The sequence below is a fragment of the Mya arenaria genome, chromosome 11 (assembly GCF_026914265.1).
Source record: "Mya arenaria isolate MELC-2E11 chromosome 11, ASM2691426v1".
In the NCBI taxonomy this organism is placed as follows: domain Eukaryota; kingdom Metazoa; phylum Mollusca; class Bivalvia; order Myida; family Myidae; genus Mya; species Mya arenaria.
The window spans coordinates 35018596-35043928 of NC_069132.1; the positions used below are offsets into that span (position 1 = coordinate 35018596).

At 34.3% G+C, this 25333-nt stretch overlaps 2 protein-coding genes across 4 annotated transcripts; one reads left to right on the plus strand and one right to left on the minus strand.

Moving 5' to 3' along the window:
- The first annotated feature begins 24 nt into the window (after positions 1 to 24).
- On the plus strand, positions 25 to 14283 carry LOC128207149 (thiosulfate sulfurtransferase-like). Of its 2 annotated transcripts, none has more exons than XM_052909923.1 (8): positions 25 to 44; positions 4871 to 5023; positions 5753 to 5948; positions 6897 to 6992; positions 7789 to 7918; positions 10137 to 10235; positions 12550 to 12674; positions 13508 to 14283. In XM_052909923.1, the coding sequence occupies exons 2-8, from the start codon at positions 4872 to 4874 to the stop codon at positions 13571 to 13573; spliced, it is 864 nt and encodes a 287-aa protein (XP_052765883.1). In that variant the 5' UTR covers positions 25 to 44; position 4871; the 3' UTR covers positions 13574 to 14283. The 2 variants fall into 2 exon arrangements, with proteins under 2 accessions (XP_052765883.1, XP_052765884.1); XM_052909924.1 differs by lacking the exon at positions 25 to 44 and adding an exon at positions 81 to 90.
- A 933-nt stretch (positions 14284 to 15216) lies between these two features.
- On the minus strand, positions 15217 to 25283 carry LOC128207609 (monocarboxylate transporter 4-like). Of its 2 annotated transcripts, none has more exons than XM_052910648.1 (7): positions 25165 to 25283; positions 23017 to 23272; positions 21874 to 21990; positions 21037 to 21249; positions 20068 to 20263; positions 18688 to 19415; positions 15217 to 18307 (listed from the first exon to the last, which is right to left on the minus strand). In XM_052910648.1, the coding sequence occupies exons 2-7, from the start codon at positions 23249 to 23251 to the stop codon at positions 18150 to 18152; spliced, it is 1647 nt and encodes a 548-aa protein (XP_052766608.1). In that variant the 5' UTR covers positions 23252 to 23272; positions 25165 to 25283; the 3' UTR covers positions 15217 to 18149. The 2 variants fall into 2 exon arrangements, with proteins under 2 accessions (XP_052766608.1, XP_052766607.1); XM_052910647.1 differs by having other exon boundaries at positions 25121 to 25259.
- Between the last annotated feature and the right edge of the window lie 50 nt (positions 25284 to 25333).

The following is a 25333-nucleotide window of genomic DNA, read 5'->3' on the forward strand; positions in this document are numbered from 1 at the left end:
ATCAAAATATTATTACATGTAAAATTTAGAATTCGGAATTTAAGGTAAGAAAAAATGTAAATAAACCAAGAATTGGCAAACTGATTCAAAGTAAAGGTTTTCAACGCTATGCCAGCGTTTTGCAAGCTAGATACAGTTAAATCAACGATGATTGCTTTTTTGTGGATACAAATACACTGTTGTCATTTATGCATTCAGTCGTTGATTGAGTTTTTATTCTTAAACTAAGAAAGGCATAAGGGTACATTCCACTATTATATTAATGACATGTTTAACGAATTTCTTATCAGAACTGACTACAATGTATTTTACTGTTTAACCTATTTATAAGAGTCAATTATAGAACAAAGATACAATCTGTATCATAACCAGACCTTGGTCCTTACTGTATATCATGCTAAATCTTCTGTTCTGGTGTCTTTTCACTTTAGCAAAAAATCGTATAAATTAACAATCCATAGATCATTGTTTACATTATTAATGCTTATTTCTTCTTTTTACTTGTTAGAGCCAGTGTTCCAATATCAGTAGCTGTATAAAGTTAATATTAATATATTCACATTACCCTAGTCCTTGTAAAGGTAAAACTTGATATTCATATGGTATGAAATGCAAGGAGTTATGATGTCATTGTTTATTTCCATATTGTGCTCCTATTGGATAAGGGCAATGTCAGTTAACCTATGTTATACCAAGTTACAAAAATCAGCTTTTTTTTATACAAACATGTTGACGGTTACATTTCTATAAGAATAAATACTTAATACATAAAAAATGTAAATACAGTTGAACCTAGTTGGCTCGAACTAGCTTGGCTCGAATTCCTCGTTGGCTCAATCTGGATTTAAAGGACCGCATTTCTTTATACTGAAGGTAAGCAATTTCTCTTGGCTCAAATTTTTCGAGGCTCAAAGTATTTACGCCGGTCCCTTGGAGTTTGAGCCAACAAGTTTCGACTGTATAACAATTACTCACATTTTCTACCATTTATGCTGTATTAACGCAAGCGAGCAAATGACCAGTTAGTGCTTGCACCCTTCATGGAAATCACTTTAAAATGTAAAATTGAAACACTTTAGGCAACAAAACGTTTAAAATATAATATCTTAGCACTTTCTAAAATGTTGATTTATATTTTACGGGACCTGCTGACACAATACAAACAATAACAAGATCAATAGTTTTCATGTATATTGTTATGCGATGAATTGCGACCCGAACATATCCGAAGATGTATGCGTTAATCGATTGATGAACGCAATTGCCGAAAGGCAGTTCATTTAAGGAATGGAAGTTGAGGTGTAAATATTCCTGATATGAAACGCTTGATTGACCTTTTGTCTAAATGCCTCAGCCACAAAACCATCAAAAAATTAGAATATAATATTACTATTAGACAAGAAAACAGGTGGACTAGTGCTTGTAAACCCATGTTAAGATTAACTGATAAAATGTTATCAATATAGACATGTTTTAAAATCCAAAAGTTCATGTGTCTTTTTAATTAAAACTGTAATAAAGAATGGGTTAATGAATCATTATCAATATTAAAAAATGATTTATCACTGTGAGGGAGCAAAAAAATCATGTGACCACAAATGTGAATGACCATAGAGAAATTGAGACAACAAAACATATGTTTTTGATGTTTTCTTTATTATCTTGAATCAAATTAAAACAAGACCTAGCCGACAGTATGCCACATAATTTCTGATTTCATGTGGTATACTGTCAGATATTCTTGGTGTGGTAGTTTTTTGAAAACATTCAATAAATTTTTTTGAATCAGCGATGCAGACAACCACACATTTTGCATATATCGCAAAAACAATTATAAAACAGCTAGTTTCACCTGGTTCTTTACAAAAACACATATCAGAGTACCATTGCAAGGCTTATTGATGTTTTTGAAGGCATTATTCAAATTATGCGAACGACGACACTCAAGAATTTAAGGCGAATGACCACACTTTTAAAATTAAATTTGAACCGTGATGTCAATGTTTTTTTTCTATTGATAATTTTAACATCAAATGGAACCTTATGAACGATGGCACCTAAAATTAACTAACTAAATTTGTTTAGTTACATCCAAAATGGGAATCCTAAACATTCAATGTTGACTTTCGATATGATCATATGGAACTTCTAATGCTACTGGGTAGTTCATTTATAGCCGGCGAATGACATGTGTAGTCATTACTCAATTACAAATTTGTTTCTGATTAAATATGTGTTGTGCCATTATTCTGTATCATCACTTATATGGCAATAATTGTTATTATATGGCAATATATTAATGCAATAAAGCTGATAGTTAAAAACTTTCATTGTGTTTATTTTAAAAATACATAAATAAATGTATAAATCACATCAATATAAAACAAAAAATGTCAGCATTTGTTTGTGAAACAAACGCATTTTATAAGATTGATATAGCATGTAATACTGATCAGGCTGTTTACATGCAAAACTTAAACATAAAAATGTTATCACAGAGCAAATCACAAAAAGTGAAATTAATCACCTTACAATAATCTTTTATGCAAACCCATCGACTCAAACTAAACTAAGAATTTACTAATAAAGTTCTAAAAAACAATCACAAAAATGAAATTAATCACAGTACAATGATCTTTTATAACAAGAGCTGTCACAGAGACAGCACGCTCAACTATTTGGTCGCTTTAAAGTTTAGATTGCAAAGTTTTGGTAATACATGCAAATCTACCACAAATGAATTAAGTCTCCAAACAACACATCAAGTAGTTGCGGAGATCGTAACCTATCTGTGCTTCTCTGCAAAACCTAACCAGAATTTTTATGTCCAATGATAAAAGGGCAATAATTTGCATTATATGCAAGATAGAGTTATCTCGCTTGATTAATTAAGTAGGTTGTATAGTTTATAACATATATATAAAGTTTCAATGCAAAACATGTATTTGCTGTGATAATGACTTGCATGCAAAACCTTAACCAAGGTTTGACATCGACGCTAGGATGAGTAGGATAGTTCTCCTTAGTCTTCGAATAGTCAAGTTCAAAACCCATTGCCTCTAACAAAAGCAATAATTTACTAAAACAGTTCTGAAAATGCTTTCCCGGTTATGTACCTAAGGCGTTTACTTTTCAAAAACAAAATATTGTTAGAAAATACAATATGATATTCTAATGACCATGTTACCACAGGAAAAATAGTTTTAAGATTAATTGAACAAAAATCAAACGTAAAATAGAGCATTATTGTAATAATTCATGTTGTTTTTGTGAATTTTCTTATGCCTGGAAAGGCTGCTCCGGTGCCGAAACACTTTTTCACACTCTGGACATTTAAGGCTTGACTCCCCCTTGTGCATATCCAAATGTGCCTTCCGGCTTGACTTTTCTGAGAAAGACAACCCACATTCGTGTGACAGTTACACCCCAGCTTGTTCATGTCAAATATGCTTTTGAAGATCAGCATTGGTTGGAAACGACTTCTCACAATTTATGCAAACAAAGGGCTTCACCTTGCCATGCAAATGACATCTGAAAAGTAAATGCATATCATTTTATAAAAAAAATTATTCGATCATAATTATAATATACTAAATTTAGTCTTTGTCTAGAATATGTCGACAAGAATGGAACATTTGAATTATTAGACCTTTTTACTTTAAACGAAGCAACATTGACCCAATATTGCTTATTAAAGAACAGCAACACAAGAAGATAAGACACCGCTAGATTTTTTTTTCTTTCTAGGAACAAAAACAGCCACGCTATACTTTGGCTTATTTTCACTGGTAACACATATACAATGTTTCGTGTTAAATATGATCAAGTAAAAGACACATTATGACGTTACTACGACGACAAAGCTGACGACGAAAACTTGGTTTCGGCCTTACGTATTTGATAAGATAGACGAGCTAACAGTTTTGTCATACTACTAAACAAAATAAAGGTTTTGCAGATCTGACTTATACCAAACAATTCTTCTTTTAGGTTTCTAATATAAACTATTCTGTATAAACTAACCGGTGTCTATTCAAGCTTGCCCTGCTGTGGAAAATCTTTTCACAGCACATATAACCCTTTCCCATTCTGATATGTGTTGTTTAATGCTAACGCAGTGTGGAAATGTTCGCAAGGACCTTGCCACAATATCTGTAGACCTGAGGTTGTTGACTCTCCATCTAAAAGATATACCATACATATTCACAAATAAAGTATTTAAAGCTTTATTCGCGCTCCTATCAAAATTAGATAAAAAAGTGTAAACTTCTCGAGAGTGGTCGTTCGCATAATTTAATATTGTACGATTTCTTTTAAAACATCATTTTGCCTTGAAAAGGTATGGTAAATGGTATATATTTACTGTTTATATATCTTTTTGTAAAGAACCAGTTGAAGCTAGCGGATTTATCATTGTTTTTGCAAGATTAACAAAATGTGTGGTCGTCTGCATGGTCGATTCCAAATTTGTTTTTGAATGTTCTCAAAAACTACAACATGAAGAATGACAGACAGTATACCACATGAAAGCGGAAATCATGTAGCATACCATAGATTAGGTCTTGTTTTAATTTGATTAAATTTAATAACAAAAATATAAAAAAAAAACATACCTTTTGTTGTGTCAGGATTGCTGTGGTCTTACATACCGTATTTGTGGTGACATAACAATTCTTGCTTCCTCACAGTGATTTATTACTTTTTGTCAATTTAATGTGGGATTAAAGCCTATATTACACTCATTATATTTTATGAGCTACATTTGTAGGTATGTTATTACAGGGAAACATATAAATGTCTAAAGTGATAAAAAAGTTTCCTTAAAGACCTGTTATTAATGCCAGTGGATTATATCCTGTTTTTTTTTCAGTATGGTCTTGTCACGCATTTGGACGGTCGTTTCAACCAACTGGTTACGTGAGCAAATTGGCTCACAGTTAAAGGCTTCAAAAAAATTACGGATCTTGGATACAACTTTTGCATATGATAGAGATGTTGACACGTACAAGGAAGGATACCAGTTGTATGATCTTATTATATGTACTTTCACTGTACAAAGCTTGTTTATCTAAGATGAACGTACCAAATACCACTTTAAAATAGTTTATGAAATGATTTAAAATGATCAAATGTCAGTTATTGTTTATAATCTTGTGTAGAAATATGAAGATTTCCAAAAAATATTTTAAACAATTTTTTAATTTCATTTATTTGAAATCAAGATTTTCCATATAAATTAATTACATTTGAAACCTCAATAAAAATATTTATTACATAATATTGGCCAATTGTACAGACCTTTGTTAAAGTTAACATCGTTGTTAACATAATGGTTGTTAACTTTTATAATTTATTATGTACTCACATATTTAGATAAAACAAGCATAGCTGAATTAGTTATCTCAATATTTGTGCCAATGTCAGCAGATCACATGTGTGTCCATGAAACTTTGAGTGTATTACAGGTTTGAAAGTTAACAATGATCCAGTTAACAATGTTGTTAACTTTAACAATGTTCTGAACAACTCTCCTAATGTCACATATCATTTATAAAATGGTATGTCAATTAACATTATGCGAATGGGAGTTAGTTAATTATTTGAGGTTGTTTATATAAGAGGTGATCAAAGAAATCTGTAGGATTACAGGTATACATCAATAGCCATGTGCTACCAGGTAAAATATATTTTTGAAATGTAATCTATTTACTGTCAAATTGATGGTTGAATGACACCATTGTGTTAATTTCAGAGGACATATTCCACAGTCAGTACATTTCAACATCTTCAAGTGCACACAGAGCACACCAGAGATTCCAGTAAACCTTCCGGAAATCAACTGTTTTACAGATTACGTACAGGGTTTAGGAATCTGGCCAGATACACATGTCATTGCGTATGATCGCAGTCTACCACAGGCTGCATATAGAACATGGTGGATGTTAAGGGTATGTTTGAACACAGAATATTCATGTTTAAGGGAGTTAGGAAAAGAGTTGCATTATATGTGTCCAGGCCTTCCAGCATTCCTACTTTTTCCTACTTTTCCTACTTTTTCCTACTTTTTTTAACAGCTTCCTACTTTTTCCTACTTTTTTCTAAAAAAATCCTACTATTCCTACTTTTTTTAAAATAAAGTGCACAAAAATATTAAAGTTTGATCATTGTGCTTGTTTTATTTGCAGAAAATGAACAAAAGATGTCAAACTGGCTGGTTTCTGTTGTTGAAAGGTGTGGCAACATGTTCCACTTTGACGTGCATCATCTTTTCACCCACACAGTTCAGCAACAGAAACCGACCAAGCATCATTCACTAAAATATTCAATGTAGCATATAGAATGGTATGATTTTGCATTTAAAACATCTCCTCTAGGTAAGTTAATAGCTATTAATAATTACATATTTAAACAAAAATATTCCTACTTTTCCTTATTTTTTGTAAAAAATATTCCTACTATTTCCTTCTTTTCTGTTAGAAAACCTCCTACTTTTTTTGTTAGTGGCTGCTGGAAGGACTGTGTGTCGATTTTTTGCCTTATGATATATGAATGATAATCAGTATTACAATAGGGCGTTTTTTTTCCAGGCTTTAAAAACTATTGAATCATCAAAAATTGTCACAAATATAAACAAAAATATATATAAATGAATATATGCATAATATACAAGTATACTATGTAGTAGACACTCTGACAAAGATGAAATGTTTAAAACATTAAAAATTCAAATGGAGACAAATTGTTTCACATTACCGGTAATGCTGGTCGTCAACAAATTATCAATGTACAGGTATATGGGATCAATAATTTCAAACTCTTGAGTTAAATATAAAATTTGAGTAAGTGCTGGGATTTCTGGCTATTAAATGTCAATTTTCACAATGTTTTGTTATCAGTTATATGGTCACCGTAATGTGTCAGTCCTCGACGGGGGTCTACGCAAGTGGCTGGAGGATGGATATGATGTCACCACAGATGAACCGGAGATAGAGGTAGGACATTTTAGATAAATATCAGGAAACATTTTAATATGGATTCATAAGAAATTTCAATCATAATTCAAACTTTTTTCAGCTTTATATCATGTTTCGAAAGCATTATAATATGTCTTTAAGAGTAACAAAGAATGCTGAAAGTATTCTTTCAAACTGATATTCACAGTACTTTTTGTGCTGTTACTTGTGCTGTTACTTGTGCTACTGTTACTTCTGGTGCTCATTATGTCTTACTTATTTACATGAAATAAACAAAGAAACACAATGGCATATGATTTTGCTTTTTAATATTGCATGGTTTATATTAAGCTTTGCCATTTTTATGATTTAAAAATAAATCATCAAAACAAATACGGTAGCTGCCGATTTTTCAGCTCCGATTTTGACATTCTTCCACTGCATCCTATCTATGGTAGGGTTTTTACCCGTTCTTTTGCTTGCTTCCTATCTATGCTAGCGTCCTATACACAGTATAATACGGTATAAGTTTGTTTTGAAATTTCTTAGCTAACTTTTGTTTTTATTGTTAACTTGAATACCTCAATGTGACTTATTTTCGTTGACGACGTCACATATTTGTACATCTTACACAATTAACTATTAGGGAAATAACATTTTCAGGGGTACCAGAAGCTATAATTAGGAAATGTGATGTATACCCCGTAATATTCTAATTCAGGTAAATGTTGTTTTAGTACATACTATATACATATATGTTTCCATAGCATCTTAAAATAGACAACATAAAAGAATGACAAATGATTATGTTTAGAATTATATTTAACTTTCTCAGAGGTCAGACTTTGTGGCGAAGTTGGACAAGAATTTGCTGCGCTCATACGATGATGTGATAAGAAACTTTGAGACGAGACGGGAACAGATTGTTGATGCCCGGGGAGAACAAAGCAAAAATGTAACGGATGGTAGGTAGTGGATTTGACACTGCATAGACGACCCCTGTCATTGCTAAGCTTGTTCAAAATTATAATTTCACAAACATACATGGCTTGTAACAATTATTAAGCAAAAAACTATACAAAAAAATACAAGCATTTTCATTCAAAAGCCTTACTTTGAGGACCCTCAGTGTTTACATATTCTGAAGATGAACATGTTAATGTTTATCATATTTATTATTCCTCTGCTTCACCAAGTGAAGTTGGAGCTTTATTGGAACCACATGGTCATGTCTGTCCCTTTTTGTGGTCAGATTTTAAATTTATTTGGCAGAAGTGACCACCATAGCATGAAGAAATGTCATGTTTAAGACCTGTTTCCCTACCTTCAAGGTCAAGGTCACAGAAACCTTTTGAACTTGGTATGGACTTTCAGTCCGTCCCATTTTTGTCCAGTCCATATTTTTCTCATTCATGATCAGACCTTAAAATTGGTTGGCAGAAGTGACCACCATAGCATGAGAGGTGTGGTGCTAAAGACCTGTGTCCCTACCTTCAAGGTCAAGGTCACAGCAACCTTTTGAATTTCATATGTTTTCCTATATAAGCCTTACTGATAGATTGTGTCCAGTCCATGTCTTTTTCAAATATGGTCAGATTTTGAAATTATTTTGCAAAAGTGATCACCATAGCATGAGAATGTGTTGCCCTTAAGACCAGTGTCTCTACCTTCAAGGTCAAGGTTGCGTCAACCACCTGAACTAGCTCTAGTTTAAGCTTAATCATGGAAAAAATTATAAGCTTACAGGAATCAAGCACTTGTGTAAGTCTTTTACTTGGTCAAAGAGCAGTTCTAGGCCCAATTTCTTAAAAAGTTTTAGCGTAACAAGCTTATTATCTGATTTCTTGAAGCCAAAATATTTACTTAAAATGCCGCTAACAAGTTAATCCTGTTGACCATAAAAATGATTTCCTTTGAAGTCTTTAAACCTTTCAAAATAAGGATATTTCAAACATTCTTTGAAGAAATAATAATGAGCTTAACTAAATCCTGTTGTAAGGCATGGAACTTGTTTGTGAAATTTGGGCCTGGTGTCCACTTTGAGGTGTCCACTTTGAGGTGTCCACTTTGAGGTGTCCACTTTGAGGTGTCCACTTTGAGATGTCCACTTTGAGGTGTCCACTTTGAGGTGTCCACTTTGAGGTGTCCACTTTGAGGTGTCCACTTTGAGGTGTCCACTTTGAGATGTCCACTTTGAGGTGTCCACTTTGAGATGTCCACTTTGAGGTGTCCTCTTTGAGGTGTCCACTTTGAGGTGTCCACTTTGAGATGTCCACTTTGAGATGTCCACTTTGAGATGTCCACTTTGAGGTGTCCACTTTGAGGTGTCCACTTTGAGGTGTCCACTTTGAGGTGTCCACTTTGAGGTGTCCACTTTGAGGTGTCCACTTTGAGGTGTCCACTTTGAGGTGTCCACTTTGAGGTGTCCACTTTGAGATGTCCACTTTGAGGTGTCCACTTTGAGGTGTCCACTTTGAGGTGTCCACTTTGAGATGTCCACTTTGAGGTGTCCACTTTGAGGTGTCCACTTTGAGGTGTCCACTTTGAGGTGTCCACTTTGAGGTGTCCACTTTGAGATGTCCACTTTGAGGTGTCCACTTTGAGGTGTCCACTTTGAGGTGTCCACTTTGAGGTGTCCACTTTGAGGCAAAATATGAATGATCCCATTTAGCTGTATTCAAATAACACTTATCATTATCAACAGGTCTCAATAATTCTCCTTAGAGTGTTTGTAAATTGATTTTGTAGGCATATAAAAACTGGTTTGTTTCTACGAACGTAAGATCAATCTATTCAATAAATAGGACCCTAGTGTGGCTTGAAAACTGAACTTCTTCAACGAGAGGTAGACTTAGCATCTATCTCATTCTTTTTATTTTTACGCCCACTCGTGATGAGCTTGGCCTAGTTGCCACAATTGCGGTTCGGTGTATGTGCATACGTGCTTGCATGGAATCATGCATCTCTCTTGGCCATGCTTTAAGTGATTTGCATGGGCTAGATATTGTTGGCATTTAGCCGACATGAATCTAGTCAGTAAATCATGACGGTAAAAAAATGTGCTTGAAAATTTTTATATTATTGAATAAATGAAATAGAGATACACTGGTGCTTTGCATGCATATATATTTGAATTTGAAGAAATCCTATTTAAAATGTTTTAAAACTAGCATATTTTTGTAGCTGAAGGTGGTGGAACCTTAAAGGGTGCAAAACATGTGGACTTTCAACAGATGTTTGCTGAGGATGGGACTTTGAAACCAGATGCTGAACTTAAAGCTTGTAAGTTGTATCAGAGTCGTCTTATGCCCCAGAAGGGCAGCGTATAGTAACAGACCTTCTGTCTATCTGTCCATCTGTCTTCCTTCCCCACAGTCTCTGATCAAAAACTATTAAAAGAACACTGGGACCCATGTACCTCAAACTTGATAGGCAGGTTGGCTATGACCAATAGATGAAGCCGATTGATTTTGAGGTCAGTTGTTGAAAGCTAAAGGTTGTTGTGACGTTGAGCTGAAATTTCCAATCAATAACTGAAAAACTCTGGGGCCCAAGGACCTCAAACTTGGTAAGCAGGTTGATCATTACCAGCAAATGAAAGCTAACGATTTTGAGGTCAGTTGGTCAAAGATACAAGTCAATAACTGATTTCAATATGGTAAACAAGAGCTGTCACAGTATGTGACGAATGCCCCCCGAATGTGACAATGACTTATGAACATGGTAGTACATGAAAAGTTGATCTCGCCTTTACGTGTCAAATTCATATGGCAAGTTATTTTAAATTGCCTCTGAACATAAAAAAATACCACCCATACTTGACAACCTACAACCTGTTATGTCCTTATATTCAGCATTCCATTGTGATTAAACACTAAGTGTATCTTTCACCTTAAAGGTAGGGACCTGGGTCTTGTACTCGACACATCGTCTTGGTATGTCTAACACATGTGGCAAGTTATTTTAAAATCTGTCCATACAAGAGAAAGTTACAGCCTGGACACAACAAACTATACTCTGTGTCCTTATATGCAGCATTCCATTGTGAATAAACACTAAGTGTGACCTTGAACTTAGAGGTAGGGACATGGGTCTTGCACGTGACACTTCAGCTTGGTATGTCGAACACATGTGGCAAGTCATTTAAAAATCTGTCCATACAAAAGAAAGTTACAGCCCGGACACGACAACCTATACTCTATGTCCTTATATATGCTGCATTCCATTGTGAAAAAACACCTAAGTGTGACCTTGACCTTAGAGGTAGGGACACGGGTCTTGCAAGTGACACATCGTCTTAGTATGTGGAACACATGTGGCAAGTTATTTTAAAATCTATGCATACAAGGGAAAGTTACAGCCCGGACACGACAACCTATACTCTATGTCCTTATATGCAGCACTCCATTGTGAATAAACACCAAGTGTGACCTTGACCTTAGAGGTAGGGACACGGGTCCTGCACGCGACACGTCGTCTTGGTATGTGGAACACATGTGGCAAGTTATTTTAAAATCTTTCCATATAAGGGAAAGTTACAGCCCGGACACGACAACCTATACTCTATGTCCTTATATGCAGCACTCCATTGTGAATAAACACTAAGTGTGACCTTGACCTTAGAGGTAGGGACACGGGTCTTGCACGCGACACGTCGTCTTGGTATGTGAAACACATGTGGCAAGTCATTTTAAAATCTGTCCATACAAGGGAAAGTTACAGCCCGGACACGACAACCTATACTCTATGTCCTTATATGCAGCACTCCATTGTGAATAAACACTAAGTGTGACCTTGACCTTAGAGGTAGGGACACGGGTCTTGCACGCGACACGTCGTCTTGGTATGTGGAACACATGTGGCAAGTCATTTTAAAATCTGTCCATACAAGGGAAAGTTACAGCCCAGACACGAGTTATTGAGCCGGATACATGGACGGACGGTGCGATTTTAATATGCCCACCTTTGGGGGCATAATAATTATGATAAAGATGAAAATTGCTGGATTTTCTGCTCATAGTCATGATATGATAATACATGTGTATTTCTAAACAGAAAATGAAGAGTATTTGAAAGGTATTATAAGTTAATTTCAAACTGTGATGCCACTATTTTATTGAATTAAGATGTCCAATATTAAAGCTTTTCATCTCATCTGCCCATTGGTTATTATGTGAAATTTTGATGACCTTATATAATTTTGGTTTCATTTTAATGAGTTGCTGATAGCTAATATGTAAAATAAATGACTGCTCTTAAGGGTGAGAGTGGTCTAGTGAAACAGGTGTCCCCCTCTTACCCAAGATGTAGCGGTTTACATCCACTACCAGGGGTACTTTCTCATGGCCTCCCAAAAATGACACCGGTCCGGTACTGATTCCTACCCAGGAAATTAATGCGAGAGTGATTATATGATCTATAAGCTAACAGCTATTTTATAATCCTTTTTCTACTCATTAAACCCATTCAAAAGATACTAAAATAATATCAGGTCACAAGGCATCCTAAATTCATATTATTGTATATTAGATGCCTTAATTAGTCTTACAATACTATATTATTTATAAGATGACCCTAGAAGTGTCCCCTATTGCAGTGTTTGACCGAGGGGGCGTGGACCTGGGTCGACCAATAGTTGCCTCCTGTCAACGGGGGATGACTGCCTGTGCAATTGCAGCCGCTGCTCAGATTCTGGGCAAGGAAAATGTACCTGTCTATTTGGTATGAACTTTTTTTTATGGACACAAGTTTCTTTTAAGTGAACACCAATGCTCGCCTGTTATTTTTAGTCAAACAAGGGGCATAACTCAATAATTATTACAGTCAGAGATTTTGGCCATGTTGTACATGTGGACTGATTTCATTGAAATATCTCAAATGGTTATAGAGTTATTTGCTGAATCACAAGGTGGGCAAGCTTGTTTTATGAGATAATGCTTTAACAGAACAGGTGGGCAAGCTTGCACTCACAAACTCATGCAAAAAAATAGCCAATCCTAAAGTTAAAACAAGAGCCACTCGAAACGTATGCCAGTGTTTATTTTTTCATTTAATAAAGGGGCACAACTCAACATTTTTAAAGTCAGTGTTTTTAGCCTTGCTGTATATGTGCATATTGTCTCTGGCAACATGTATACTAAGTTCCATTCAAATACATTGAAACGGCTTTATTGCCAATGTTTAAGTGTTTGCACAATGGCAAGACCTCAACTTTTTAATAAAACGAAAACGAACAAGGAGCTAAAGCCCCTGTTCAAACAGATAAATGTTTGCATTTGTTTGTGATGAACTTGTTATCAGACTCCAGTACATGTGGTACATTTTATGATTGTCGGTAAATCAGTTTCTAGTTAAACTTACAGAACTTGAGAATTAAACTTTATATTTAATCCAGTAATACATTGAATTGATTAATATGGAAAAAAAGAAAGGTTAGCAGCCTTGAAATTGTAGCAGTACTTTGTTAAGGCAGCTTAAAATGCATTCTACAAATTATATGGCTTTTGAGATTGTATTAATTATTAATATTATTAATTAATTGATCCTATTTACAGGGATCCTGGTCTGAGTTCAGCTTGAGAGCACCTGAAGAGTTCAAGCACACACCAAAGACAGTGTGAAGTACCGTATATTGTACAGGAAACTGAGATTATTATCAAAAAGTGTGTTGGGGATTGGTGTTTTTACCCATTACGTCATGTATGTGCTATGCTATTGGTTGTGGCTTTTATGGTGCCAATTTTTATTGTAATTGTAAAAATGCCAGTGGCAAAGGTAGTGGTGCATGATAATAAACCTGTTTAATATGGAATATTTTTTTATTTCGGGGTGAGATTCCAATATATTTTACTGCGTGCCGACGAAAAGCTATATATTTATGAAAATCATGACTAGTTTTTTTTTTCTTCTTAGTACAAATCTGAACTCAAGAGTGAGACAGGAGAATGTATGTAAACATGGGCCCTGGATTTCTTCAGAGAACGGATAGGTCTTTCCATGAACAATTACTTTTTCCACTGGTATATATTAACTTACCCAAGGCAACAGATTATAAGATACCTAAATGTACCCGTCTTCTTTTTGCATAATCTTTATGTCTGACTACTCCAGTGTTTATGTATATTCAGAATATATGTTAAATTGTTACCCGTATGCTCAACCGATAAGTACATGTATTTGACTAAAATGTGCATGTTAGTGCATTCAAATAACATTTTAAAAAAGTGTTTTTTATACAAAAAGAACCTCTATTTTCTTGTGTTAAACATATATTCTGTGGTGCAACATGTATCTATGCAAATTTTATTTATGAATTAAAATTTATAACAATTATGATGTTCTGTGTCTGAATACTCATTCACTATTAATGATATTTGACTGGTTTGTTCATCTCTCTCAATAACTCATGTATTTGAATATGGTTCATTTTTAGTCTACTCCGGTCAGTCGCTACATCTAATGAAAACAATCAAATGTCCTACCTAATCTTGAAAAGATTTTGTTTCATTTTAAACCTGTCTAATGCCAAGGTCACTGTCTAATATCGGTCATTTCTTCTTACATGTCTAGGTTTACCTTTATAATGTCAAGGTCAAGTCAGTATATGGGTTATGGCATATTAAAAGCCATGTCACTGGGTTAAATATAACCTTAACCAGGTAAGCATCTTTTGGGGCTTCTTTCCCATTCAAAGAAAGTTATATAATTATGTATTAAGGGATTTCAATAAATATCCCAAGCTTCCCATTAACTTCCATTGCATTCAAGCTAGTAGTTGCATAGAAATAGTCTGAACACTAATAGTAGGACAAACTGGTCCTCTATTCCATTAAAAAGAGACAAAAGGGCCATAACTTTGTAAGAAAATCATTGAACCAGAGTGTGCTAATAATATGTGCAACTTCTCTCGTAAGAAAAGCTGCATATAAAATTTCATTGAATTCAGGTGTAGTTGCTGAGAAATAGCCCTATGACGAATAGTGGGATGAACGAAGCAGAGACTGTGCTCTCCCCAAAAAATTCCGGAGCATAATAATGGGTCTACCATCATGTATTAAGCAAGCCCAATTGATCATGTGTTTTTTTTATTATTGTACCATGATGCCTAATGGTCATATACAGAAATATTTTCTGCTTAAATTTTGTGGTCACATTAGCAATACTTGGATGTATTGGTGGACCTTACAACTAGAAATAAAATATGAGATGGTAAATATAAACTCTCAAAACCAAGCATTAATTTGACTGTCGGAGTAATCTAAAGATTTTCCTTTCCATACATTTTGACATAATAATCTTTAATACAAAATTAACTTATACAAATTTTTTTTAAAAAAATGCAGTGAATATTATCAATCTGTTTATTGAAATATATATATAAAATAATTTAATAATGATTAACAAACACCATAATAACATTGAACTTAATGTCAATGACAATGTTCTTCAAATACAATGTTCGACTTTATAAGAGACAGATGTTTGTGGTGGGACTCGGGCAACACGCCTGCTAGACACATCTGCAGCACCACCGATGCTCAAGAAATTCTTGATTTTAGGACATGTATAATGTTAAATACATGATAATAAGATAGCTTCTAAGTTGATATGTAAAACACATGTATATCAATTTGAAACATTTCTAAAACCAGCATCAATTTATACAGAATATTGAAAAAATGGCTACCAAAGGGTATCAACATAAAACAGTGATGTTTTATATCATTAAAAAATATAATATCATAACTGTTTCACAGAACTAATAAGTAATCTTTTTACATTATCTTTTGCAATTAAAAAAATACGTAATGAGGTGAAAATGGAATGTGCGATAATTGGATAATTGTTATACGGTACATTTAACATATGTAAACGGGTATTGAATATATTATAGGGCGCCAAATGTGATAATATATGCAAATTTGCTTTGTACATCTGGTGGGGATTAAACCAATGACCCCTCGCTCTGCAGGCAGACACTCAACAGCATAAACCCACTATATATTCAATACCCGGTTACCATTATAAGTTCTTGCTCTTCTGCATGATTTAAGTTCAACACAAGATTACACCCTGCACAACATCGTGCCAACGAGATAAACTTAGTATAAGTTATCATAACTTTCTTCACAATTGTTGTAAAATATATAATGTTTAAACTAACACTGGTTTTGTAAAACTTTCAATACACAAATGGCCTAATATCCTTTAAGGACAAATTCAATATATCAAAAGAATAGTCTTGTATGATATAAATACATACAAAAAGAGAGTCATGAAAAATTGAGACAGTCAGTAAATAAATTCAGGTGGATGATACTAAATACTAATTTGCAGTATGTTAATGCATGGTAATTTACAATTTTTGATCATGAATTATCAAACCATACCCTAAATCCAGGTAATTTACATCACTTTGTTTCAATAAAACTGTTATGGGGGCAAGACTTCTGGACCTTACTGGTCGAGGATTCAAACTGCTATTCCAACCAACATCGCGATGAACATCCACCCGCCCGATTTGCTCCGAAGTGGACATGGGATGATATAAACTGTCATAACTTTTTATAGATTTGAAATATATGCATAATTCTTTCTGCATTTTAAAGACAGATTAATTTAGAAACTTTCATACATTGGATTATGTGACATTTGAAAAAAATTATGTGTGCTTTTTTTGCTTTCAATTTATGCATATTTATTTTTTGGTGTTTTTTTTTCATCATCACCTGGTTAACTTGCAAAAAATAATTTATTTAAAATCATTTGCTAATAAAACTTACATAAACATGTGCATATTTTTATTTCCTTTCCAAATATGTAATCTTTATTGGGTCTTGTACCAATAATAAAGAAGTTATTAGTGTTTATACAACACAATGGTCATAAAAAGGCAGATGGCTTATCAGTTATTGGAAAATGCCCAGATATTCAAGGTATCATATCTAACTGGGTCTCAGAATGAAATGGGTTAAACATGTACAATGTAACATGTTTAAAATACATTTCTCAATCAAGCATTTAATGTTTTTTTTCCGTATACCAAACAAAAACCATTACAACTATAAAGGAAGGTCAGTAGATCTAACAAAAAAATATTGAAAAGGAGATAATCAGCTTCTTTGATCAAGAATGTAAAATATTATAAATTGATCAGTTAATAATGATGTTTGTAGACAAGACTGAACACAATACAACACCTGTAAAACACCTGTAAAACACCAGTGCAACACCTGTGCAACACCAGTTCAACAACTGTGCAACACCAGTGCAACACCAGTACAACACCTATACAACACTTTTACAACACCAGTACAACACATTTTGCTGGCTTAGTGCAAAGCGGTAACACAATAAAGAGATATAAGGTGTTACAAGTCAACAGTCATGGACTAAAGATCTTGACTATTAAAGTAGGTTCCAAAGAAACATTTTGCACACAGTCCGTTCATAATATACATTAAAAGTATCACATTAATCCCAACATCACAGTTTCTTTTCTCTAGGTTTTTTCCAAATCTCTCTCTCACCTCTGCACATCTTCTCCCAAGTAAACAACAAATTATTTACTGTCTGATGGACCTTATGCTTAATCTTTCTACAGAATATTTGTCTAATTAACCGTAGGTAATAAAACAAGTTTATTTAACAAAAGTATTCAAATCCATGCACATTAATTAAAAAGTTTTTTTTTTCTAATTTATTTAGGGCTATTCCATTTAAACATATAACCCCGGGGGAAGGCACTTTTAAAATATCCCACCCCCCTACAGAAGCAAATTAACCCTTTCGGGGTCCAAATAGGGCGAAAAAAGACCCAACCATATACTATTTAAATAATTGCCACCCCCCCTGGCGTTATATGTTTTACTGGAATCGCCCTTAGCTCCATTGTGAAAACAGCTGTCAGCTGATATGAATTTCTCTCAAGTCTGTTTCCAGGGTAAATTTAAACCAGTACATGTGTCCTTTCTGAGAAGAAAACAGAACTTTTCACTGGGGGGGAGGGGGGCCTCGAAGACCAACCTCTAGGGCGAGTTGAACAACATTACCACTAGACCATTCTTTTATCAATTCCATGCTCATTTGTACATGTATGCCCACATAATTTACTTTAAATATATTTTCACTAAGTTAACTGTCATGTATCATATGTATAATCACTATATCTATCATGGGTTCTAGTTGTCATGTCTTTCATCTGTCTGTTGTCTGTGTATCGGCTTCTCGTTGCCTGCGTTTCTGGCGATATATCCATACATTTCCCACCCCCATCACTAGGCCTCCAAGAATGATTCCAATTGAGCCAAAATAAAACGCCATGTCATAGCTTCCTAGCATGTCTTTAAATAAACCTGAAATGTACAAGTTTTAAATGTCCATGCAATATATCAGAATAATTTTATTTTAATTTAATATTACAATTATCATAATCAATATATTATATCTCAATTAGAAAAATAAAATAAATCGATCAAAACAAAAAAAGATTAAAGCGCCAGTGTCACTAGAGTGCCAAAAGCCATGAAATGCCTGATTTTAACCTAGTTCAAAACCGGTTATTGTTAGCCTATTAGAAATGATGAAACGTTTACACAGATTTTATGACACACATGAATAATATATGGAAACAACTTTTGATTTGAAAACAACAAACAAATGTGTATTAGGAGAGATGAAAAGCCTGGCTTTTCACACTACAGTTACAAATGTATACCCTGAAAGCAGTATGTACCTCCGACAGTTGGCCCAATAAGAGCACTGAGTCCCTGAAAGAGGAGCAGTAGTCCGAAGGAGCTTGAAAGAGACTCAACCCCCAGGACGTCCACCACCACAACCGATTTCTGTGAAATGTATGTCCCTGACAGAAGGCCAAACAATCCACTCATAACGGCAAAGTGCCAGAATTTGGTCATTGATGGCAGCATTATGGAGACTATGGCATTTCCAAACATGACCCCATTGTAGATAATAAGCCGGTAAGGTTTAACTCTCTTTAGATCAAGCACTGTTGACATTGCTACTCTAGCAATGCCGTCAAAAATGCCCAAGACTGACAATAACCACGCACCATCTAGTTGAGATATGCCCTTTTCTTTGGCTAACGCTGGTAAGAAAACAAACGTCAAATTGAAAGCTAAAGTGTACAAAAATAACTGTAAACACAAAGCGGTAAAACCAAAATTTTTGAAAAGTGAGAGTTCCAAGAGAGGTTTCTTTTCTTTTTCTGTTTTTGGTTTATCCTTCCCTTTTATAGCTGTTTTCACATGTGATAATTTTCTCCTAAATATAGAAGTCTTGGATGCTTCAATTTTGTAGTTTGCAGTTATTTCGATTGAGGATGACATTTTGGCGGCTGACTGCGATGAGAGGAGGTTCTGTTGTCTGGTTACCATGGAAACTGGTAACAAATTTTCAACTGGTTCGCCTTTTGTAGAACATTCTTTCCGCATCTTTTTAATTCTTGCAAAAAAAATAAAATATTTGTGTGTTAATAGGATGAATCAGATTTTATTCAGCTTGCTTTGCTTACACTTAAAATTGCGTTTTTTTTCCCAAAATTAAATATCAGAAAACAGGAGAACAGCAGGCTCCAGGGTCCTGTTTCAACAAAGATCGTTAGACGTAATATCGTATATTTCCAGGATTACCCTCGTTTTTAGTGCATTGATTCTAACAGTAACTTTACAAATGAACCTGAGCACTCAGTGGGGAAGGGGTTTACGGTTTATGACTATCTGATATCTAATTGATACGGAGCTCTGAAGTAAAATACAGTATTAACAGTAAAAATTGAGTTTAAAATAGCTTAACTTCAAAATCAAGAACGAATTAGTACATATTCAAGGAAAAATGTTTTGGAAGTCTGCGTAATTTTAACATAAAAAGAACAAAAACCGTCAAAAGTTTGAAATTTTTTAAATCTATATAATTAGATAGCGTTTGAAAAAATACACCTTGTTTCTACCATCAATGTAAATTGTACTTTATTTCATTTGTAACATTTTTGACAAATTTTGTTCTTTCTAAATGTGAAATTTCTTGAACTGACCGCAAAACCCTTGTATTACTGACTAGCCCCAACCATTCTTAAACAAAAGTTACCTCCCCTCACCTGTCTTGTTTCATAATTTTCTTGTGCAGCTCAAGTGACCTAAACAAGACGCCACAAATAAAGAAGTTGCTGATCACTCCGGTTAAGATGAGGAACGTTCCTTCAAACCCATAGTGGTTGAACATGATCTCTACCACAGGAGGGAACACGAAACATCCGATGCCAACTCCGGAAGTGGCCAAACCAACCGCCAAACCTGTAATTGAACATAATAAATATTGGATTGTTTTCATAAGGTGTTTGTTGCAATAAATGCAGCAAGTCAGAAAAAAAATGTTCAGTTTCTAAAATCTAATTGGCGTGAACTGAACACATTTAACATTCTGTGAATCTGATACATGTATGCCTAAATTCTTCTTGTTAATGTCACCTTATCCTTTGACCTATTGAGCAAATAACTATAAGAGGATATATACTTATAAGTCACAATGGTCATAACAAGTTTGAAAACTCTACACCAAGTTTACCATCAGCATTGATCATAAATGAAAGTTGGACAAAGACACATGAGATTATCAAATTCCACTTGACAATAAGTCCTTTTTCAGCTAAAAACTGTAACTGAATGGTGCATAATAAAACTACATGGATGAGCCCAGTAACCTAAAATTTAATGAAGACCCAGGTCTAACAGACATTGAACTAGAGACACACAATGTACAAAAAACAAAGACAAACCAAAACTTTCTTGTTGATAATAAATTTGATAAATCCGGGAATATGTCTGATCAGCCAGCAAAGGCTTTAAGTTAAGTCAATATTTGTTTATTGTCGGATTTCAGGTAACATTTAAAACATAATAATATTTTACCGTGGCTAATATGCGCATATAAAGGTTTTGTTATTCTACAAATTCACATAACCACTTCTTTTATTTTAGTAAAACCCAACGATGATAAGAATGGGTGGACAGTTAGGACAGATCTGTGTAGGCCCATATCATCAAATACAGCATACTACAAATCTTACCTCTTTTTTTATTAAAGTAGTAGCCCACAATGATGAGACTGGGTGTATATGTGAAGGACCTCCCCACTCCCCCTAGTACCCCGTATGTCAGGTATAAATAGGGCAAGTCGGGCATGAAGGCTGAGATCAGCACACCCAGGGTGCAGATCGCCGAGCCCAGGATCACCACAAACCGGCAGGAAAACTTGTTACATAGGGCACTGGCTACAGGACCTGGAATAATTTCAATACACATGTTTAAGAAAAATATTATACAGGTGTTTCAAAACACAAAACCTGACTATTAGTGTCACCTCATTGCTTCAAAACCTGATGAGGGGAGGGGGGTCACGCAAAATCCCTGCATTTCAGCAATGTTCCAGCAATTTTCGAACAAAATTAAACCGCTGTACTTTTCGCAGTTTATTTTTTTGAGACTAAGCATAGGTCTCTGAATAGAGCTCCAACCTTTAACCTCTCAGTTGAGCTTCAACCTTTAACCTCTCAGGTGATACATCTCTTGATTTCAGGTGAAGATAAGTATAGCTTTACAAATATATACAATACAAAGTATAGACATAGAAAGAAACAAAAACATTATGGACACATATAAAGAAATAAAGCATGAGGTTCTTTACAATATACACAAACAATTAATTGAATCTGACATTTCAACAGGAACAGACGCCTATCGTCTGTTTGTATTATAGTTAGTTTATCATTGTGTTCTGGTTACAATGGCATATATTGTCTATTTATGTTTCCTGCAAAATTTGACACAACAATAAAACACAGTGCACATAAAGTTGTCATTGTTACAATAACCAAACATGTACAAGATGTACGTATTAAACTCACCCATTGCAAGCCTAAGTGTTGAGAATATGGATAGAAGCCAGGCAGTCTCGGTGGCCGAGCGGTTGAACTTCTCCTTAAACTGCAGGTAAAACACGCCATTGGACCTCTCAAACCCTCCTGCATAGAAAAATAAACCAGAATCTGACAACATTAAAGCTGCACTCTCACAGATATACCATTTTAACATTTTTTTTATTTTTTGTCTTGGAAAGAGCAAATTATGCGTTAATGATAACCAATGATAAAGGATTGCTAACAAAAGATCAGATCTCAGATTTTCATAATTCCGTTCGAAAATTAATGTTATATGGCTTAATCTGTTACTAACGATTTAAGAAAAATGCATAAAACATTAGTTTTTGAACAGAAATATAAAAATCTACGATCTATTTTTTGTCAGCAGTTTTATATAACTGGTTTCCATGAATTTTCACAAAAATTGGTTACATGTAGTTCCAAGACACAAAATAAAAAAGTTGTCAGAACGTTTAATCTGTGAGAGTGCAGCTTTAATAATGAATTTATTTGGCCTAACCTAACCGATTCTACAAAATTTAATATACCCGTGACCCAAAAAATGTTGCAAACTTATCCAATATTAAATTTCTTCAATTACGGTATTAAGGGGAAAAGAAAAAAAACAGTCCCCGGACAAATCAATGGTTTGCAATGGTTAAAAAGTTATTTTTAATTGTGGCTTTGTGGTCACAGTATACAAATAAATACACCTCTACAATTTGTTCACATTGAAATATGGGCATTATGCGAGAATATGGTTACTATGGACACAGCAAAGCTTAAACAATTTAAAAAGCTGCACTGAACACTCTCAAATGTTTGCATTACGGTAATTTGAAACTGGTCAAGTACCTCAATCTTATCACTTTTTGAAGTTCTTTATCAATTTTAAAACTATTTCATGACAAGTGTACATGTAATGTGTACCAAGTATCAGATTGATAACTCTAAATCTCCGGAAAAGTTCACTCCATAATTTTTTGCCAATAGACAGATTAGACTGAACGACTAACTAACTGACCAACATAATGGTGACTCCAATAATATAGCCCTCTACAAACTTTGTCTGTGAGGAATTAATGTTGTCAGACACAATGCTATTAGATGGGTGTAAGAAAGACTCACCCATGAGTGCATGAACCAGAAAAGCTCCGAAGACAATCATCCATCCCCATCCTCCATCTGGTACTTTATCTTCGCTCAAATCTATCAATATATTGGTCACCTCCACCTCTTCGCCCGGCCTTTCATCTTCAGAACCTTTCCCTCCATTGGTGGAACATTCGCCACGGGATTCCTTACTTTGCAGTGGTATGTCTTCATCACAAGGATGGTCTATTTTTTCCTCTATTTCCACCATCTCTCTGCCTTACTTCCTTACCTGAAACAATATTAAAATAAAAATTGATTAGACAGTATGTTGTTTATAATAAGATATATATCATATATTCATTTTTGAATTAATTTGTTACATAACTATATCAATATGCATATATATGTGTTCAAAATGGATTGCAAAAGTCATACAAACACCTTACAATACAGATATGTAGATCATTCACGTTATCTAGATTGTTACACCTTGCGAGAAAAAAACAGAACAAAAATGATGGCATGTTTTATAACAGCAGTCACATGTTTTTTCATCATTTTGGAAATGGGGTCAGGGCCTGTATGAATGGGGAAAAAAGTGAAATTTTTCATTTTGCCTACAAAATGAATGAGAATGTTATAAAAAAATAAATAAAAAAAGATAAAAGAAATAGATAAAGTTTGTTTCTTTAAAAATACACCAATTCATACCTGTTTCTTTTGACAATATGAAAGTAAGTAAAATATTTGCACCCTCCTACATTCAATTTCAATTATTTCTACCTGGTCAATTAAAAAATTGCATTCAGGACAGTAACACATTTAAGTTTTGACCTGAAACTATCATTTGAAATAAATATTCATCCAAGATTTTGAAACATTTTAAAACCTGTGGTCTGTGAAGGCTTTGATTAATTACAAAATAAGTCAGATGAATAATTTGACCATAGGAACTAGATAACTGGATTTAACCTTACACTCTGGCAGCCACATTTTTGGGTTGGCTACTAAAAGGTAATCATGCGGTCGTCCATGTAAATAGCCATCATATAGAGTCTTTTAACAAATAAACGTCCAAATGTTAAAAAAAATCCTTAAACATGTATTATTCATGTGGACAACCATCAACTAAAAAAATCAATAACTCTGTACCTTTCACCTTAACAATGCAATTTAAATGGTTACATCATACATATCACAGATAAGACTTCATTTTAAAAATGATTTTATGTATACATGTATTTTTATAAACAGTGTTCTAAATAAGAACTTGCTGCCCGCCAAAATGGACGGTTTAAATGGCAATTAGGCCAGTTCAAATTTGGAAAAGCAGTGAATATTAAGTAGAATAAGTAGGAGCTGGTTGGTAACATTACTAATTGAGAAGGTTCAACTGAAACTTGTTGAGAGCCCGATATATAATTATATTTATATAAATGTGCTACTCATTTAAATTAGAACAGCTGTTACGTCATGAAAAGGTCATTAATCTAGTGATTAAGGTTTTTATACAGAGCCATACAGAGTGGGAGGTTGAGAGTTTGATCCCTTACCATGTCATACGTTAAACATTGGTGCAAATAGCTCCCTTGCCTAGCGCTGGGCAATTAAAGGGTAAGTGCTTGGAAAGTTAGTCGGGTACTCAGTACTGGTTTAACCCAGGAAAGTTGTATACCGTGTATCATTGCTTTACACCGAGCACATACAAGAACCTAGTGGTCTCTTTGAAAAAAGAGCAAGGGCATCGCATCTGGACTTCCTTGCATCCCACCACTGTCTCTTCCACATTCTGTCCCTTCAGCATAAAAACAAAAGGACCCCATTGGAAATAAGTGCTTGCACTTTCACCAGTTATCCTAGACCACAAGGTTTAAAGAAATACATACATAAGGTCAAGGCATGTACTGTATTGATATAAATCTCAGGCTCATGTGCTGTATCAGCATTGTAGACTCAAATGATCATTCTGTCATTCACTAAATGTACTCAAGTTCGTCAGTTCATAATCATCATAATTTATAATGATTATCTGTATAATGATATAGTACAAGAACTTTAATATTATAATATAATAGAATGCTATAATCTATTCAACTAATCAATTTATTATATTTTGTAAATAGGAAATAATGCAAACCTCAGTAATGTATAACAGTTGAACATGAGTGTAAGCAAACTTGCCTTTCTAAATAAAGCCGCCTGTTTTCCATTTATATGTATTAAGTCTCAGATCTTTTATAAATTAGAACATTGACATTGAATTGGTGTTCTGCACGACCGCTGCACGCACTAGTATTGAGAGTTCCTTCCCTTGACAATAAACATAACCTTCCATGTCAGAAGACGCTTG